At 30.7% G+C, this 21,167-nt stretch overlaps 1 protein-coding gene across 1 annotated transcript in view; it reads right to left on the minus strand.

Annotated features, from left to right (window-relative positions):
* Positions 1–21,167, minus strand: part of LOC136969336 (putative autophagy-related protein 11) — a 31,299-nt gene that overhangs the window by 1,644 nt on the left and 8,488 nt on the right. Inside the window, exons 3-7 of the mRNA XM_067263466.1 lie at positions 19,480–19,530; positions 19,206–19,267; positions 18,029–18,081; positions 7,598–7,637; positions 1,496–6,461 (exon numbers count right to left, since the gene is read on the minus strand). Of these exons, the coding sequence (XP_067119567.1) occupies positions 1,496–6,461; positions 7,598–7,637; positions 18,029–18,081; positions 19,206–19,267; positions 19,480–19,530 (5,172 nt within the window). The remainder of the gene's footprint in view (positions 1–1,495; positions 6,462–7,597; positions 7,638–18,028; positions 18,082–19,205; positions 19,268–19,479; positions 19,531–21,167) is intronic.

The raw sequence follows: 21,167 nt of genomic DNA on the forward strand, positions 1-21,167 counted from the left end.
TGTTTTTGCGGGAAATCAAACATATTTTTAGACCCATCTAAAAATTCTCTAATTAGTCTGGAAACAGGGGGACCCAAGTCTTGCATTCTGTGAAAATGGGTAAGGTTGACTATAATGTAATATTCTTAATCTTCACTATTGTTGCTTTTGCCCGAGTAACACTGGGCCTATCTGCTAGTTACATATAAACTAAAATTTCTGTAATAACTATAAATTTCAATTAAAAAGAAAATAATGATAAACAATTCAATAATATATCACATTTTATAAAACAAAGAAAATGCAATTCAAGGTACTGTACATAAAATATTAAATGTATTAATGAACATAAAATTTATAAAAAATAAATGATAAATCCTGTATAATTTAAATTACTGCATAAAAATGTTGGATTTTAAACATTAGGAATTCTAAGATAATCTAATTACTTTTGATAATTTTCCTGTTAACAATATGAAAATATTAATAAATTTTACATAATCATCATATCCAAATTTCAATATGAGAACAATTCAAGGTTGACCTACACTTTTTATAAAAAAAAAAGGATTAGAGATACAACATCCAAATTATGTGGTCTTTTTAATTTATCCCCATTACCATTTATGAAATTCTTCCACACTGTACTGAAAGGACTTGAATTCCAGCACTGTAGAAAGTTTACCAACTGTTTTCATAGCCAACTCAGGACACAATCCTACAGGGCTTCATTTGTCACAAATTTCTTTCCTCCTAAATGCTTCTATAACAATTCAAACAAACAAAATTACTTAAAACTAAATCTGAACTGTATGGGCTGGGTGAAGAGTTTGCAGTTTATAGTTGTCAAAGTTACAGTCATCATAAGAGGTATATGTGAGTGTAAATTTTTGTGCAGTAAAACAACTGTCTTCAATTTTCTTGGCCTCTTTTTGCAGATTGCACTGCAAAGTATATCTTTTAGAAAAGAAACCAATATTGTGCATTGATCATTGCATCCTCTATCAGGAAATTGACTTCCATAATATCCTGTATTTGAAATTCACTTGATAGTTGATCAACCTTTGCTAAACTTGTTGCACCATACACACTTGCAATCTGTGCCAAATTTTAGTTTCTCATTCTTTACAAGAAATTTTATCATGCACTGTTGTTTCATGTTTGCAGAAACATAATCTGACATGTTGTCTGACTTCATTATGTGCAATCACCAAAGGGGAGAACTCACTCTTGGCAGGGAGAGAAAGTTACTGTCTACAAAGTAGCAAATATTATAGCAATGTCATAGTTAACTAATTGTGTAAAAAGTGACAAAAGTTACAAAATGTGCAGTTCAACCTTGAACAGTTCTTGTATATGAATTAAATTAATCTACTTGTGTGAAGCTATAATGTTCACATATAAAGCTTCAAATGTATTTGTCTTCTATTATATTAATTATTGCTGAATATTTAAAACTAACTCTAATTAACCACAACGTTCTAATCATAACATAAATAATTTAAGAGAAACATACCTCTTGTAAAAGCTGTACACATTCATCTTCTGATCTTTTATTACAACATGATGAACCATGTTCTAGTTGATCTCCATTTTCATTTAAACAATTTTTTGTCAAGTTTCCAAGAAAAGTTTTTGAAATACTTGGATTACAAACAATACATTGTTCCATTTTATTCATCAGTAAAGTTTCATTCTTTATTTCTTTTTCTTCTCTTTCTACCTTATCAAAATCTTTTTTTCTTGGCACAAGAACTGCTTCTTCAGCTTTAGTTATTTCTTTGTTACAGTTATCAACAATAGAATTTCCAATTATTGCTGTCGTTGAACATACAGATTCTGTTAATCTAATTTTTTTATTAGCAGTTACATCATTCTGTTTGAAATCTGCATCACAGTTAATAAATGTTCTTTTAGAAGTTTCACGTGTAGTTTCATTAACACGGTTAGCTTGTAAACTGTCTTCAATAATGTGATTCTTTTTTACTTCAACTTGCGAAACTGTGCTTTGGTTCAAATGTAATTCAGGTTCATCATCTTTCTGTCTTAAAGAAATTTTATCTTCAATTCTATTGCTCATTTTACTATTGCTGCTTATATCTTTTTTACTTTTATTCATTGCTTCTTCATTCTTATTTACAGTATTAGCATCTAGTTTTTCAATTGCAAGCTTATCAAAAGTTTTATTGCTTTCTTCAACATTTGATTCTCTGACATTTTCAATTATTTTATCAGATTTGTATATATTTTTAGTTCTAGTGAGATCATTATCTAGTTCTAATTGTATAGAATTTGTAGTAGTAATTTTTCCTGTTGGAACTTTATCAAAAGTTTCGTTAATACCTAAAACCTTTGATCTCTGAATATTTTCAATTTTTTTCTCAGGTGTATCAATTTCTTTAACCTTATCATTATTATTTCTTGTGCTTTGTTTAGGAGATGAAACAGCATTACAATAATCCATTTCACCTAATGGAAGACATTCAGTCATTCTTGTTTCTTCTAATGGTAAAATACTCTCCAGTTCTGATTTATTGAAAGTAATGTTGTTACATTGATCAAAATTAATGATTTGAGTTGAACTCATAGGTATAAATAAATTACAAGTATTTTGTTTTATAAAACCAGTAACATCCAAAGTATCTCCGTCATTATTAGCAGTAACGTTAGATTTCTGAAGGTCAAATTTGACAGGCGATATTTCAATATCATCAATTTCTGAACATAAATGAAGTTGTTCTTTTGATAATTCTGACAGAGCTACTGGTTGATTCATGGTTTTAAAATTACTGCTGCTACTCAAAATCCTTTCAGAGATATGTAAGTGCGACTCATTTTTATTTACATAATTCTGATTTTCTTCACTTTCATAAGTCTTTTCAAAATTATTTACAAGTTTTGTTTTCTTGCAAAATTCTTCATTTTGCTTTTCAGGCAAAACTGTATTTGATGAATATAAATTATTCTCATCACAGCTAATTTTGCTTACAGAGTTCTTTTTATGTAAATAATTATCATCCATCTCAGAATGGCTTTGATTTATTTTCTTTACCGGTTTAATTGGAATCATATTCAGGAGGGAATAAGGCTGAGTAACAGTATCTTGGCTTGAATCACTATCCTTTTCAAATGCTTTGAAAAATCCCATTGGTTGGCTTGATTCATTACATGATTCTGCACTTTCATTATTTTTACAATTTACATTAGTATCCATCATCTCTGCATTAGAACTAATATTATTGTGTTCATTCTCAGGGATTTTTGATTTCAGATTAGATAATTCAGTTGTTTCACTTGAATGGAAATGATTTATATCAGATAAGTGTTTACTTTCATTTACTTTCAGACTTTCATTATCTGCTTTTTTAATTGCAGTTATTTTCCAAGTACAGCTAACTGCAGAATCTGCAAGTTTTGGTTTTTTGTTTAATAGTTTTAAATTAGAACAAGCATCAAGTTTTATTTCATCATGAATTCTTTTTCTTTTTATGTAAGATAAATTTTCTTTTTCAGCTACGTTAGATTCCTCATAAAATGCATTTGATTTATTTAAACTTCTGTAACTATCATATTTTGAATTATTTTCATTGTCGTTATTCTTAGGGTACGACTCACTATCAATAAGTTCTTTATCACGAACAAAATCTATAGTGTTTTCTTTTGACATCACCTGCAAATTGCTTTGTGTCTTTTTGTCATAAACTTCTTCACGCAATAACATACTTTTATTCTTTTCTGATTTTGAATTTAAAGTTTGAGTCAATGACTTTTTAAAATTTAACTTATTAATTTTTTCTTGCAACTGTTGGTTAATATATTCATTGTTTTGTAATAAATCACAGTCAGTCAATGAGTTATCATCATCATCATTTGAGTGATCTATAAAATTTTCAATATTTTCTCTTGTATTCTTATTGTTCTTTCTCCCACTCAAATTTTTAATTACATTTGAATCTGAAAGTACATCTGTTGGAATTGTTGTATTTATTTCATATTTTTCAGTAGTTGGAACATTTCCATCCAAAAACTTAAATGATGTAATATTTGTCAAGTTCATATCATCATCAATAAATTTAGTTCTATTTAAAGATTTCTGTGAACTTTTGTTTATTTTCATGTCAGATTCCTGCATAATTGTGGTTTCATCTATTACTGTAGTTTTTGGAGAAATATTTTTCAAGCAATCAGGTATGGCTCTTGTTAAACTCAAATCATCATCATCAAAAATCTTTGTTACATTTAAAGTTTTATGAAATTGTTCAGGCATTACTTTTGATTGATCATCATTGGAAAGATCATAACATTCAAAATATACATCAGATAGTTTTTTTGTAAAATTCATTGTTTCATCAATATTTATTTTAGTTTTGTTTGAAGGTTTTTTGACATTTGTATCACTTATCCTAGATAAATAATTAGATTTATCATTCTCAGACATTAATTTTGAAGAATTTGCACAATCTTTTTGTACTTCTCTTTCCAATTGGAAAGAATGTAAAACATCAGTTTTTTCTTTAAATCTTTTATCATCAGATTTGAATTTTGAAACTTCAATTGAGTTTTTGGTAATATTTTTTGAACTGAGATTACATGAACTATTTTTATCTATTTTATTTAACAGTAATCCCATGTTTTTGCTTGAATTTATAGATAACTCATTCAGTTCTGCTTCATTCACTGCTGAAAGACTTCTCCATTTAAAACAAGTTGGAAATTTTACACTTTGACAAGTTTCCTCTATCACATGTCCATCATTGCTACTATCATCAGAACACACATTTGGTACCAATTTTGGACAACACTCATTAATTTCATTTGTTTCTTGCCAGACGGTTGTCAAACTTTTCCATTTAAAATTTGATGGATACTCTCTATCAAAAATGCTTTTAACTGATCTTCGTGGCAACTCCTCAGTATCAATTTTCTTTTGATGTATCTCATCCAAACTCTTCCTATTAAAATCTGATGGATACAGAATGTTACCTTTTATTGATGTTGAATCATCATTATTAGACATTCTCTCATCTATATTTTCATTTGTATTTATAATATCTATTTTTACATTTGAACCACATTTATCATCATTTTGCAAATCTATAATTTCTTTATGAGATTTGTTTATATCTGTACAACTTGTGATATTTGTTAAATTATCAATATTTTTATCTTGAAGATTGTTTTCTCTGTAATTTTTTTCATGTTTTTGTTCTTTCAGATCCAATTCTTGGTTAAAAAATGTTTTATTTTCAGACATACATAACGATAGATTTATTGCAGGTTGTTCAGTATTTTGTTCAATTAGATTTTCCATTTTATTTTTATCATCTATTTCAGAATGAAATTCTGAAATACCAGAATTCTCAAAACTTTGAACTTCATCAGTTTCTTCTAAATTACATTTAAAATTGTCATCCGGAATTTTTTCATTATGCTTTGATTCATTACTATTACAATTGAATCCAATGTTCTTATCAAGCTGAGATATTCCAATAGTCTTTTGTCTGTCTTTTATAGTATCTTTGCAAATCTGTAAAAATTTTGCTTCTGAAGTAGGTTGAATAGCAGTAGTTTGAACATTATCTGATATTTTTTCTTCTAATTTAGTATCTTCTCTTAATATTTTTTGTGTATTTACCACATCATCTTTTACCAAAATGGGTTTTTCATGAAATTCATTTATTTTTAATTTTTCACATAATATTCTGTTTTCATATTGACTTTTATTAATACTATTACCAAATTGATCATCTTCACATTCTGCATCTGAAGTAAATTTAATTAATTTTAAGTTTGTTTCATCTTCATCTCTAGAAATAAAACTATAGTCATCATCTTTTTGAATAACAGGAACACCAGCTAAAGATGCACAGGTTATTTCTGAACAGATTGTAGCATTTATAATTCCATTTGTTTCATTTACAGATGAATCCAAATTTCTTGCTTGAACAACTTCATTGCCACACATTGTCTCTTCTAAATTCACACAACTTTCATTATTAAAAATCATTGTTTTATTCTCTTTTTCATCTTGTTTGTTATAATCTTCATTTTGAAAATATCCTCCAAAACGTTCTGACAAAGTATCAACATCTGCTTGAATGTGTGTGATATCCATCTCAATGGTGTCAATAATTGTTTTGCACGTAGTTTGCTCCTGAACTGTAGATGATAATTCTCTCGATGTTTCTATTATGTCTTCTAAACATGTCATGCTTAAATCTTGCTGACTATATATTAATGTTTTGTTTTGGTTTCCACCATATTCATAAGATTTTGATATATTAGCTTCATCCACTAGATTATTTCCAACATTCTTGCAATTATTGTTATATTTATCTTTACAGATTTCTTCAGAATGAGATTGTTGATCTATAACTGATTTGGATACTTCAATAGAATTTTGAATATTTTTTATAACATTATACTTGGCTTCTTTAGAATTTACAAATTTACCATCTCCACTTGATTGTGAAATAGGCAATCTATTGAAATTAAAATGTTTAACAATTAAAATGTTATATGCATGGTGTATTAATAAAAATACACTACAGAGTGTCTGAGATCTTTATTATTATACAAAATCATAACACAAAAACAAAACAATCTATTGAAATGCAGTTTTAGTAAAAAAAATAACAAAAAAGCTTTTTAGCACAAATGTTTATAACAGTGCTAGTGGCTTGCAGAATTAAAAATGGTGACAATACAGGAAAAAGGGCAATATTTATTGTGGTTAGCTGAAACAAAATTGCTGTAACTATGCAGAGGGAGTATTGCAAGAAGTACAAAAAGACATCATAAAATATCCCTTCAATTTATATTTAGATGCAGAAATTTAAAAACATAGCAGTCAAAAGATTACAGTTGCCTATTGACATTAGATGAATCTGTGGAACAGGTTAAAGAAGAATTCTATAAGAGTCTGAAGGTAGAACTCAAACGTTTATTAAATGTATTCTAATAAAAAATGTTTTAAACTATTCTTTCTTTTATTGCAAACCACACTTCAATAGATCACTTCATTTTTGTGTTATAAATTTCTCAGACACCCTGTACAATAAGTCTAAAATAATAGAACATTTAACTTTTCCAACTTATCAATCAAAAATAAGTGTTAACATTTTTGCCTAATTTTTCAATTTTACATTTAGAAAGTTATAGTGTTTTTGATTATATAGTTTTCAGAAATTAATCATTTGAATATTTATGGAAAAGAGTAATGAATAATTAGTAACTATATGGCCCAATATAGTTTTTCAGATGTCTTATAAATGCAATATAGTTTCTTCAGAATAATAAAAGTATTTTTGAAGTAAGAATTAAAAAATTAGCTAATGGTTTGTCTTTTAAAATGTTCATAATCCTAAAATTGTATAAAATCAGTTTATTTAGCTTACTAGTGAACAATAATTTTTTAAAATTGATGACTATTTAAAAGATTTTGTTCAAAAGTTATATATATATTTTACATGTATAATTGTAATATATATTATAACTAGTGTTCTATTCATAAAACAGAATATGATCACATAATGCATAATAGATTCAAATAAACAAAAATCACAATAAACAACTTTAAAAAAGCATTTATAATTAGAAATTTATAAAAATAACATACTCTTCAGGAGAATGGCCTTGTGCTTCAGACGTATCCTTAACTGTAAGCAGTAATGGAAATTAATAAATTTAACATCAAATTAATTAAAATTATTATAAACAGCATCAATCACATAAAAAAAAAAAATACTGTAGGTCTTCAATTTAATGACTTCAAATTCAAAAACAAAAAATTTGTTCTGCACGAATTTTTTTTGTTTGTAATTAAAGCATGCTAACCACACTACAAATTAACTATTGATAATAACAATCCAATACATCGACATTTTGAAATGTTTCTGATCTATTTGAATTGGTTTGTTTTACAAACCAATTCCAATACTCTTTCAACAAGCATCTTTTACATTGTTTTGCAACAGCAGGCATTTGAATATGGCAATGGATATATATCATGCTGTAAAACTAACCATGGTAGACAGTGTCCTCCCCACATGTGATTTGTTACTGAAGCCATGACATATGATTGTTATTTGGGAAGATGTAAACTTGAGTAGGGATTTAGCAATATTTCAAGCCAGTTAGTAATTTGGCAAAAGATATTTTCAATCTGGCAATTTTTCTATACTATTAAAAATTCATTCAAGGTATAGTGTGAATTTTTTTTTAAAAACAGGTTTGAAGTCAGATCTAGGCAAACTAGGCAGTTATAATTGCCTAGGGTCCAGATCCAGATCTGAAAAGTATCTGTATACAGGCCTTAACCTGTCCTGTGTCATTCCAGACATATATCAGGGTCATGACCTTTGGCCCACCAGGTCAAACCCAATATATCTCATTACAGTATTGGTACGTTTTTGATACTAGATGTCGCTACGCATCATAATTTTTATATTAAAATAAACTTTTGAAATATAATTTGTTTTCTTTTTATATTTTTCAATATATTTATTTTGTTTGTGCAAAATAAAAAAATAATTTTTACTGATACAGTAGCAATGATTATTATTTAAAAAAAAATTTTTTTTGTTAAGCCTAACATCTACAAAAATTCAACATTGCAGCATAATGCAACAGAAAAAATTTCGACATAGGATAGTTTAAAGCAGTCATGTCAACAAAAGTAAGTGAGAAAAACAAGTCAAATTAAAAAAAAAAAAAAAAAAAAAAAAGCAAATACTGTTAAAAGTATTGTGAAAGACTCGAAATTACAAAGCTAATGAAATCCTACACCAGAAATGTGTATGCATATGCTCACGTCATCACATTTTGTGCTTTACTATATTTAATTCAGCCTGAATATAAAATCAAAACGTTGATTTGAGATAAATGCATATTAAAGGAAAAATTCTTAAAAAGTTCTGTATCATCTTTCCTTTATTACTACAACCATTTTTACACGTTTCATATTAAAACAAATACAGTAGAGCATCAATTATCCGAATACCGATCAACCGAAACATCAGTTAACTGAAAGCATTCCAGTCGGCAAATTCAAATTTCTGCTAGTGCTGTGGTGCTGCAATATTTGGCTATGTCTTGGGCTACTCTAATATTATTTTTGTTGGTGTGCATGTTTTAGCTGGCAGCACTGACGGACCATGAGAGGATACTTAAGGACATGCCAGTATTTGAATGAGCCTTTTTTCCCTCATTGTGAGTGGTGAGCTTTGCTTGTTTTGTGTGGTGTTTTTCTGAGGAATGTGTATTGTGCTGAATTGGACTGTTTTTGATACTAGATTAACTTCCAAAATATAATTTTTTTGTTATTAATGATACAATAGCCATGACTATTATTTTTAAAAAATTACTATTGTCCTAAGTCACTTTTTTGTTTCTTACTTAAGGAACTTTGTTATTAACTATGATTTTCTTTTGTTTAATTTTTCCAGAAGTTTCCCTACTTCTCTTGTACTCTCCTCTTCTTCAGTTTGAACTTTTCTCATACCTTCAAACATACCTGAGTAAGATGAATTTCTACAACATTGTTTTGTTTAATTGCCCTTTGTAATCAATTACTGGCTTCTTGAAACATTCTAGCCCTTATTTTTCTTTGAATGTTATCTTCCTTTTTTTTTCTGCTTCAACTCAGCTTCAAGTGTATCAACTATTTTCTCTCCTATTCAAGTATCTCTTTCTTTTCTTCTTTTATTTCCCTTTGTTCTTGTTCTTTCAATTTATTTTGCATCTCCAAAAAGGCTTTGTAACTAGCATGTGCATTGTGGACTAAGTCAAGTAATTTCTTTTGTAATTGGCACCAAAAAAGCATTACTGTTGTAAATATGAAGCCCATCTCTTACTATCAACAATAAATTCATCAATCAATCTGACATTGCTGCTCTGTCTTCTGTCAGAACACATCTAGAAATGGAGGAATCTCATTCAGCATCAGCATTGTCATGGGAAAGAGCCAACAATGCTTTGACTATGTTATACACATTTGAGTATTTTGGCATCCCAGCAGGATTCTGTAACCCAAAGAAGTGTTTCTAGTAATGGTCAATTCTATTAACTTCCTTCTGATCAGCTCATTCAGGTTCCAACTGAAATAGCTTCCACTTGTCAAGTAAGATGTCCATTGCAATATCAAATGGTAAGCATTTGTAATCCTGGTTATGTTTGTATAACTTCTCTGTAAAATTCTTTCACATGGTTGCAAACACCTTAATGATCTTAATATCATTGAGCTCACTTGGTGACTTTCAAGTGTGTAAGTAAATGCATGCAAGTAGTGCTTTTGCATCAAGTTTTTGAAAGATAAAAAATCTTTTTTTTGCAAGGAATCCAACTCTTCCTTCAAATTTGTGCTGCATGTTATCTCTCTCAATGGTAGTAGATTCTTTGCTGCAAACAGACTTTTTTCATATGGTAGTTTATCTTCCATTATACTTTTCATGCATTCAGTGGTTAAAATCTGTCCCAACACACCAGATTAAACAATCCACTATAAAATTCATGTATTAAGGGACCCTGAAACAGCTAAATAAATTTTGTAAATAGTTCAGCACTAGATATTTTGAAATAAAGTTCAGCTTTGATGGTAGAACATTTAAAAAATTCTGAAATTATCTTGTATGAAACACCATTCATTAAGCTGGACTTTTTCAGGAATAAGCTTTAGAAAATGCAATGAGAGTCCATTCTGTTGTTCAATCAACCTTTTTGCTGCAGGACCAAAAGTAAGTCATCTTGTTGATGAGTGTTTCATAAATTTTTGCTTGGTAAATTAAGTTTCTGTTGAATATCTGTGTATTCATCCCATACAGAGGGTCAACCAACAAAAAACCTGTGTACTGTACTGCTGTAATGAGATCCCTTCCATCTTCCCACAATTCATTTCTAGAGATGCCTGCAGATAATTTCATGTTTTTGCTCTGACCAGTATCTAATCAGAATTTGGAGTTCTTTTGTTTTCTACATTGCACATGTCATCATAACTGATACTGTAGAATGTTGAATATCATCTACCATTTGATCAAAGAAATAAGGAACCAAAGCTTCAGTGATCATGTATCTAATTTTTTGATGTAACAATGAAAATTTCTTTGGAAGATTGTTTGAGCATATGGCATTATCTCCTTTATATCACAAAATGAAAATGAATAATTGCTGGGTATTTTTTCATAGTCCAAATAAGTTCTGCAGTACAAGCAGAACATTTACATTACAAAGTTGTATCACTGATAGGTTAACTGATAGTGCTCTGAATGGGTACCTGATTTTCCATTACACAAATTGGGAATAATTTCAGCACTGAGACTTTGAGACAACTGAATAGTTGTCATTCTTAATCACTTGGGAATAAAGGTGGCATTGCATTTCTTTTAGTGTTTGTCATATCCTAATGTTGTAGGATTGCGGGGAAACCTCTGCTAAATACACTGATAGTAGAAGTACACAATATACAGAAAAGATCAAAGGCACAAGATGACACCACAAAACCCATTGAGTCAGTTTTATGAAGCCATCCATCCTTAAGCATGTACTTTGTCTTGTCATGTTTTACTTTAAAATAGTTCTGTCAGAAAGAAAAATGAAAATGACTGTTAGAAAACAGAAAACAATGATGCATGCCAAATGTAAGCACCAACTTGAAACCAAACTTACATACTGCAGTTGATTGCACAGTAACAGAAGAATGAATTAGACTATAATGCATGTATCAGTTCCAAACAGAAATGCCATAAATTTTCCAATTCGATAAATTGTATACAGCTTGTGCAAAATTCAAGTATTAGCTGGTGTTGATGAATGATATAATATCTAGACTAGTAATAATTATTCAAGTAACTAAACAGTTATAGTTGCTTAACTGTAATGAATTTCTATTGTTTTCCAATACAATAAGCTTATAATTTACTATTACATTACCCTACATTTTTGCTGTTTGCTTATTTCAGCCAAACTCCTTGAAGCAATTTGTGCCAATCTTTTACTTATACACATACAAGAGATACTTTTGTTGCCAGATCCAATGCCACAAAACTAACCCAATTTTCAAATAGTCAAATTATGTAAGAAAATAGTAAAATAGAAGAATTTATACTACTATATATATATAAAACATACTTTAAATTTTGTATATTTTTCTGTAATTTACTTTGTTAATCTCGCCCCTTTTGGAATGAGGTTAACAACACCAATAAAGAATAAAGGAGAGTTCGAGTGAGGACCTGAAAGTGAACGGACGTGTTTTTATGGTCTCCAATTTTCTTTTGTCTTGCTAACCCTACACTCGACCCCACGACTACGACTGCAAAATAATACGACAATTTATAAGAGTCGACAGGATTACCTTATCCAGCAATGAGTAAATCTAGAGACAAATCCATCCCAGAAACAGGTAGTTCTACCTCTCCTCCTAAACTAAATCTTATTCCGTTTAACCCACGTGGAAAGCTAAGTCTAACTTCGTGGATGAGACTGTTTGAGAAGCAAGCGGCGAGACAAAGGATTGACGAACAAGAGCTCCACTTTTACATACCAGAGTATTTACAGCATGAAGCTTTCGACTATTTTTGTGAAAATTTAGTGGAGGAAACGGATTGGAACAAAATTAAACAAAAATTACTCGAGTACTTTCCACAGGAAGAAGAAGATTACTTCACCGATTTTGTAAATCGACAACACCAGCGAGATGAAGACGTCTTAACTTACTATAGGGACAAAACCTCCTTGGCGGAAAAAGCTAAGTTAAACATGCAACAGACCATTACAGGTCTCAATGCCGGCATAAATGCAGGAATTAGAAAATATATGATAGCCGCACCGCCAGCCACCGCTGTCGAATGGCTTCAGAAGGCTACTAAATTAATAAAAATTCAAGAAGAAGCAGATCATCCGCCGAAGACCCAGAAAGAAAATCATCCGGCAACTAAACCGAATCGAGAAAATTACACAGGATCCCAACACTTTGCCAAAAACCAGATACTGTCATGGCCGCACACAAAGAAAACGACGCCATCTTGGATTCCACCACGGGGTCAACCCCAGTACAGAAATTTGGTACATCACATGAGCAGACCGCCATCCCCTTGCCGTTTTTGCTATCAGCAGGGATTACCAGCACAGCACTGGAGAAGAGACTGTCCCCAAAGATATTCAGCTCCTATTCACAGAGACGTCCACAAGGTATCTGAAGCAAATGAGGCAGAACCAACTTCACCATCTTGACTACTACTAACTGTTTCAATGGAGAACAAGACGATGCCTGCGCTCATCGATACAGGAAGTTCCATCAGCCTTATATCCCAAAAACTATTAGATACTTTATCCAAATACTTTCAATACCAATCGGATGTGAAGATTATCACTACAGCTGCAGGATCTACCACAAGCATGGCTAATGTATCAATCCCTCTTAAGATTGGAAACCTGACAAAAAACATTACTTTACATGTAGTATCCAGGTATTTCCCTTATTTAATTTTATCTTATCCAGACATTAGAAAATTTAGTCTTGTCATAGATTCTAGTCTTAATCAGATCTCCCAAAATCAGACTATCCTAGCATTAGATCCTAATACTTTTGAAGTACGTTCAAATCACTCTAGTTCCACAAATAGTTACTATAGTAGAGACATTAATCATTTTTGTAATAGAATAAGTAAAAATAGTAATAGCTTATATAAGATAGATCAGAAGGAGACCCCTCAGGCTCCTAACCTTGTCTTCCCACCTCCTTTGGCTCAAAATGCAGCAGGAACTTGTAGGGGTAGGAATAGTTCTACTTCCTTAAAGGAATCTCTGTTAAATATTTTTAACATTAGGGATGTTGTTAACCCTAATCTGAAGGATGATCAGAAGCAGAAGCTAAAGAGCATTGTTTTAGGATTTCGGGAAGTTTTTTCTGCTGAGAAGTTTTCAGTGCCAGCCCTAAAAATAGCTTCCCCTAGAATATTACTTAAAGACGAAAGACCCATAACTTTAAAACCTTACAGAGCATCTTACCGTGATAGGGAAGAGATTGATAGACAGGTGGAACTATTGCTAAAGTCGGGATTGATTGAACCATCGTCGTCCCCTTACGCTGCCCCAGTCACATTAGCCAAGAAAAGAGATGAGGGAAAAACTAGATTATGTATGGACTATAGGAAATTAAACGAGAGGATTAAAGTTAACAATGAACCTATTCCCAGAATAGATGAGCTACTGGATAGACTTATAGGTGCGAAAATATTTTCTACGGTAGATATTCTGTCAGCCTATTGGCAGGTTCCTCTCCATTCTGAAGACAAAGAACTAACTGCCTTTGTAACGAATTCTGGTCATTTCCAGTGGAATCGTTTACCATTTGGCCTAAAGACTTCACCCCAGATTTTTCAGCTAGTTCTAAAAAATATCCTAAATAAATATAGATTTCCTTTTCTCATCAATTATTTTGATGACTTGTTAATTTTTAGTCAGAACGTGGACGAACACCTAAAACATTTAACACAAGTATTTGAATTATGTTCAAGGGAGGGTCTCTACTTAAATCTTAAAAAATGTCAGTTTGTTAGATCTGAAATTAATTATCTTGGGTTCAACATCAAACCAGAAAGTTACTCCCCCTCATTACCAAATATAGAAACAATACAAAAGTTAAAATGTCCAACTAATATCAAACAATTACAGGGCTTTTTAGGGTCCATAAACCATTACCATCGATTTATTCCAAATTATGCAAATTTAAGAGCTCCTCTAAATAAGCTCCTAAAGAAAAATCAAAACTGGGTTTGGACGACTAAATGTCAAGAATCTTTTGAGAAATTAAAAAGAGCACTTATCTCCAGACCCATCTTAAACATGTATAACCCTTTGCTTCCTACACATCTTTATACAGATGCTAGCGGAGATGGTATAGGGAGTATCTTGAAACAGGAACACCCTGTTAAAGGATTACTTCCTATTGCCTATTTCTCCAGGTCCTTACGTGAATATGAAAAAAGCTACACCATTAGTGAGAGAGAATGCCTTGCAATTGTAGCATCTATTGAAAAGTTTCACTTTTATCTTCATGATATCTATTTCACCATACACACTGATCATCAGGCTTTACAGTGGCTGAAAGGTATAAAAAACCCATCTGGAAGGTTATTTAGATGGTCTTTGAAACTAAGCATGTATCAGTATGATATTAAACATCAGAAGGGAAGCCAGAATGTAGAAGCTGATTATTTATCCAGAGCCCCCGTGAGCCATTTTGTTACCACTGAGGAAGTCCTTTCCAACCAGGATACCTCATTACTCACCTCACCCAAATTCTTCCGAGATCGTGAAGATGTAATCTGTATCAGAAAGAAGGGATTTACAAAGAAAGTCATACCTCCATCGCTTCAATACAAGGTGCTATCCAGGGCACATGCACACTATGGTCACCCAGGTATAACACAGATGCTGAAACTAATTAGTCCACGTTACTATTGGCCGAATGTCATCAACGATGTTGTAGAGTTTGTTAAACATTGTGATGCTTGTCAGAAAGCAAAGACATACAACCATAAAAGGTTTGGCTTGTTAGGTGATTTACCTTCATCAAAAGCTCCATTTGACATGTTATCTATGGACACTGTCTCTGGAATGCAAAGATACGGATCTACTAAAGGCTACCTTCATGTTGCCATCGATCACTTTTCTAGGTTTGCTTGGTGTTTTCCATCCAAATCTACTTCTATAAACGCCTACATAGATTGTCTAGGCAAAATATTACAGACAGGCAGCCCGAAACGTCTACTAACAGATAGAGCACCTTCATTTACCTCCTCTAGATTCAGAAGATATTTAGAAAAGAATGGAATCAAACAACATCTAACAAGTACTCAGCGACCTCAGCACAACGGGATAGTTGAGAGACTAAACGCCACACTTGTCTCTAGACTAAGAATAAAATATTCAGAGAATCCAAAACGATCCTGGACTCAAATGTTACGTGACGTTGTGAAAGAATACAATCAAACGCCTCATACTATAACAGGATTCCCTCCAATGTTTTTAATGTACGGAGAAATCCCCGATTCACCTGACAACTTGAATTATCCCTCTCTCAGCGAAGCACGTAAGATTGCCACCGAAAGAACTGAAATAGCTCATGAAAGAAACAGAGATAAATATAATAGTCAACACCAAACTCCAAACTTCAAAGTAGGAGACCAAATACTACTACAAACCTTTTTCCATCCCGACCAAGGAAAACTTGCTCCAAAGTATCATGGACCTTTCACCATATTAAAGATAGTATCTCCTTGTAACGTAGAAATAGACAGACCTGTCCAATCATTAAATAAATTAACTGATATTGTAAATGTAGATAAAATTATACCGTATTATAATCCAACCAACTTTAGAGTTCAAGCCGATAAATTGTATAACACCCAGCCCAACCTCCCTGAGGCTCCATGATGTCGCCTTTTCAGGAGGGGGGCATTTAACATATTTTAAATTTTGTATATATTTTTGTATATTTTTCTGTAATTTACTTTGTTAATCTCGCCCCTTTTGGAATGAGGTTAACAACACCAATAAAGAATAAAGGAGAGTTCGAGTGAGGACCTGAAAGTGAACGGACGTGTTTTTATGGTCTCCAATTTTCTTTTGTCTTGCTAACCCTACACTCGACCCCACGACTACGACTGCAAAATAATACGACATATATATATATATATATATATATATAGTAATAAATTAATAAATAATTAATAAGAATAAATAATTTCAAATAATAATTTAAAAATATAAAAAAACTAACTTATTATATTTTTGTTTAAGATAAAAAATGATTTTTATTTTAAAATTTCATGTTTGAAACATTAGTTTTTTCACTTGTAACCTCCAATAATTATGAACTATTTCTGCACATCTTTTACTAATATGTACCAATAGGATCCATTGATTTTTTTGTAGTTGACAATGGAATTAGAGAAAAAGCCTGCTGAATTTCTTCCTATATGTCAGCTGACAATTGTTTGCAATCATCATTACCATGAAGCCCTGCATTAAATGTGGTCTCTGGTGCACAATCACAATGCATTACTGTTACACACTGATAGGTTTGACTTGTCAAGTTGAGTGCAAGTCTCCCCCCCTTTTTTTGCAGTTGACAGAAGAGGAGGTTGGGTGCCAAGACAATCATGACATAGTTGTTTCTTGACATGATGCTGTAACCCACTACAGCTCTAACAAAATATAAAAAGAAAATGAGAAACTGGAAGAGGTTACATTAGGTTAAGTACTCGATGATACAAACCTATCAGTATGTAATAGTAACATATTGAGAAGACAGAAGGTGTGCTTACATAGTAATCATGGTCACAAAAAGTCATCCACTGACATGTGTGAGAAAGTCAACAAGATTTTTCTTATTCTATCATCATCAACTGCAAAAACAAAAACAAAAAAACCACTGTACTTTACTTTATCAATGTGTAATAATGAAAAAATCTGCAATTGGAAGGAAATAGTGTATAATTACTCTTAATTTCTTTTATGGTTTTTTTTCCCATTTACACTTAAAGACAAAATAGCAAGAAGAGCAAATTTATCTTGAAGAAAAAAAAACTAGTGTGACTTTATGACCTGCATATATCAATTTGTAAACTTTTTATTTCTTTACATTTGAATTTAAATGATTAGTGAACAAAGTGAATATTCTCTAAACCAATGAGCTTCAGATTTTCAATCATTACCAACACTTGTCAAGTACAAATAGAAGCAAGGATTGGATCATACTGGCAGAATTCAATATCATATCATCTAATTCATACATATATATAATTTAACATTTTAATAAATCTTGTACATTGTAAGTTTGTTATTAATATTTGTTTTTAAAATATATGTGATTTAATGGACTTTTAGTAATAACTCTTCCCCAATTAGTCCAATAAATAGAGAGCCTATATTTATAAAATTTATATTTTTGATAAAGCCGGCCAAAATGTTAATTGTTACACAAAACATAATAAATTTCTTAAAAGTGGTATAACATTATGAGTATATATAAAAACAAAATACTTACTCTCTCTTGTCAAATTGAATTCTGTTATACCACTATGGCTAAAAACAACTTCTCTGAAATTATAATATGAATCATTCAAAAAATTTGCTAAACTAATTTCAGATTAGTATTAATTAAAATTTATAAGTGTAAAATAAATAAAAATTACACAAAACATAATAATACTTAATATACATTGTATTTCATTTTTTTAAAGTTCTTATAATCCTTATGAAAGCAAAATATGTAAATTTCAAACTAATTTAAACAAAAAATAAAGAAAAGTAAATCAATTTCATCTATTATAAACATTAAGTTACACAGCTTCAGTTCCATCTTTTAACTCGACTGTGAAATTTCTGACTTTTCCTGACTTTCCTCAACATACTTTCCAGTAAGCTTTTATTATTTTAGTATCAAACTAACAAGTAATAAAGTTTTATATTAGTTTGAAAATAAATCATTTCACAAACTGTAGCACCCTTTAAAATGTTATTTTCAATTATAATAAAATTGTCTTCAATTATTTTAAAATTTTATAATTAAAAAATTCATTTTTTATACCTACCACACATTTCATAATCTTATTAGTTTGTTTTCTATTTTAACTAAATTTAATATAAATATACAGTAGAGAACTGAAAATCAGAATCAATTGGGGACTGGGGTTGTTCAGATTAGTGATTTGTTCCGATTACCAATTATGTACGAAAAAATATATTAACCTGTCCGGTGTTCAAATTTTTCTCCGTTGTGTGTCGCTTTGCATTGAATTTTCATCGATGTTAAACCTAACATAAATTTTTAAAAATAATAATCGTGGCTATTGTATCGTTAAAAATTATTTCTTTATTTTGTACAAACAAAATAAATATATTGAAGAATATAAAAACATGAAAATTATACTTTAGAAGTAAATCTAGTATCAAAAATGTCCAATTCAGCACGACACAGTCTGACTGAAAATCGTTCTGATTACCAGCAATTCCGATTACAGAGTCTCTACTGTATTATATAAACATTTAAAAAACAGTGAACAAACAGAAAAAGTTTGAGGATTTTGAAGAATTTTGAGAAAGTATATTTATCAATATATTTCTTAAAATATACATTTTGATAAAAAAATTAATTAAAACTAAATTAATTAAACAACAAATATGAAAATTTCACAATTCAACAATGTGTTCATGACACTTACTTTATCTGACAAGTATCTGCAAAACTGACTCGTCTTGATCGTCTAGTTTCTTTGTCTTTATTCTATCAATTTAATAGTTAACATTAAAAATTCATAATAAATATATACATTTAAAACTTATGAACAGTTCTAGTACTAAAATTAGAAAATTATTAAAACTATTATTTATAAATGCATAAATAAAATTTCAGGAGGAGGAAAGAAGGGCTGTAGAACTCAAATAAAAAAACTAAATTTCCTTTATTATTTTTATAGTTACATAATTCACTCTTACAATATTGCAATCCAGTTCTTGTAAAGGTGTTCTTGATACTGGCTTAAGTATCTAAAAAATAAATAAAATGTTTAATTTAAAAAAATAATAATAAAATCATGAAATAATTACTTTTAGAAATAAATAATAATATTCTATAATAAATTTGGAAAATGTTGCAAGGTGTGTGACCCTCAGAAGTGTGTGATTCTAACTGGAGATATAAATGAATGGATGAGTGTGAAGAGAAGTGTGAGAGAGTGCTGGGTCTATATATCAGGTGAACAATAATGAAGAGCAACTGATTGAGCTCTGTGTGGAAAAAGACTTTCAGAGTGTGATTGTGTGGAAAAAAAGGTGTTAGACACCTTTTTCCACACAAGACCATTCATCAGTACACATGGAAAGTCATACAAAAGGTCGGAAAAGGTTAATAGATTTTGTTGCATATGATGATAGATTCAGAGATGCAGTGGAAGATACAAAGGTTATAAGAAGAGCTGACTGTGGCTTAGACCATTACTTAGTAGTATCAGGATGCAACTGAAGATTGGGTGATGGAAAAAGAAGAAAAGGTGGCTCTGCAGTGAGTGAAAACAGAGTGCCTAATGAGTAGAAAAAATGAGTATAAAGAGTATGTTGAATTGAAACTGGGGAAAGTGAGAAAATGAATGATGTGGAGGAGGTTTGGAAGCACTTGCGATCTTGAATCGTAAAAGCAGCAAAAGAAGTATGTGGTGTGATGAGAGTAGGCCATGAGAGGGGGACTGTGTGAAGGAATGAGAGTTGAGCAAGCAGTGAAAAAGAAAAAGCCTGCATACATAGGCAGACTGAAGAAAGAAGCTGCATGAGTCATTAAAGAAAGTTAAGAATAGAATGAAAGAATGGACTGAGTACTTGCAAGGGACATTTAAAAAAGTGTTCTGGGTGCAAATGAAAATTAAACTTGGCAATAAAGACAAATGTATCCTGGGTAAAGTGCAAATGGTGAGCTGCTATGGCAGGGTTTCCCAATGGAATCAGTATTAAGCCTTTAGGGGGTTAATAAAACTGTAAATATAAAATATTTATTTAAAAATATTAAAAATTTTACACATATTTTGCTCTTAAATGGAGGAAGATGTCTTTTAAAAATTATGTAAGAGGTTATGTAAGTACCTACCACACATTTCATAATCTTATTAGTTTATTTTCTATTTTAACTAAATATTATATAAACATTTAAAAAACAGTGACAGGTTATCATATATATTATTATGTTATTTATATAACATAATATTGTATAATATACAAAGTATATATAATATTGAAGAGGATAGATGAAAAAATTTTTCTTAAAAGGGGTCAATACACAAAAAGGTTGAAAACCTCTGTTCTATAGGATGAATGTAAGGTACATAAGTAGTATGATTATCTCAAGAGGCTGGGTGGGAGGCACACAAATGGAAAAACAATTACAGAGGTAAATAAAGATAGAAAGGGATGTGACCCTATTTTTTTGAGTGAGATTAGGAATGCAATAAGAAAAATGCAAAGTGGCAAATCTCCTAGTCTGGATGGTGTGATTGCAGAAAAGTTAAAATGCAGAAGAATAGATGCTGTGACACTGTAACTTATGTAGAGAAAATAGCATAGTGCCATTTGATTGGAGAAATATTGTGAGGTCGTCACATTGTGCTTAAAGACAGAACAGAAGAGAGTTCCGATTT

The sequence above is a fragment of the Centruroides vittatus genome, unplaced genomic scaffold (assembly GCF_030686945.1).
Source record: "Centruroides vittatus isolate TY-2023 unplaced genomic scaffold, ASM3068694v2 contig_1776, whole genome shotgun sequence".
NCBI classification, from domain to species: domain Eukaryota; kingdom Metazoa; phylum Arthropoda; class Arachnida; order Scorpiones; family Buthidae; genus Centruroides; species Centruroides vittatus.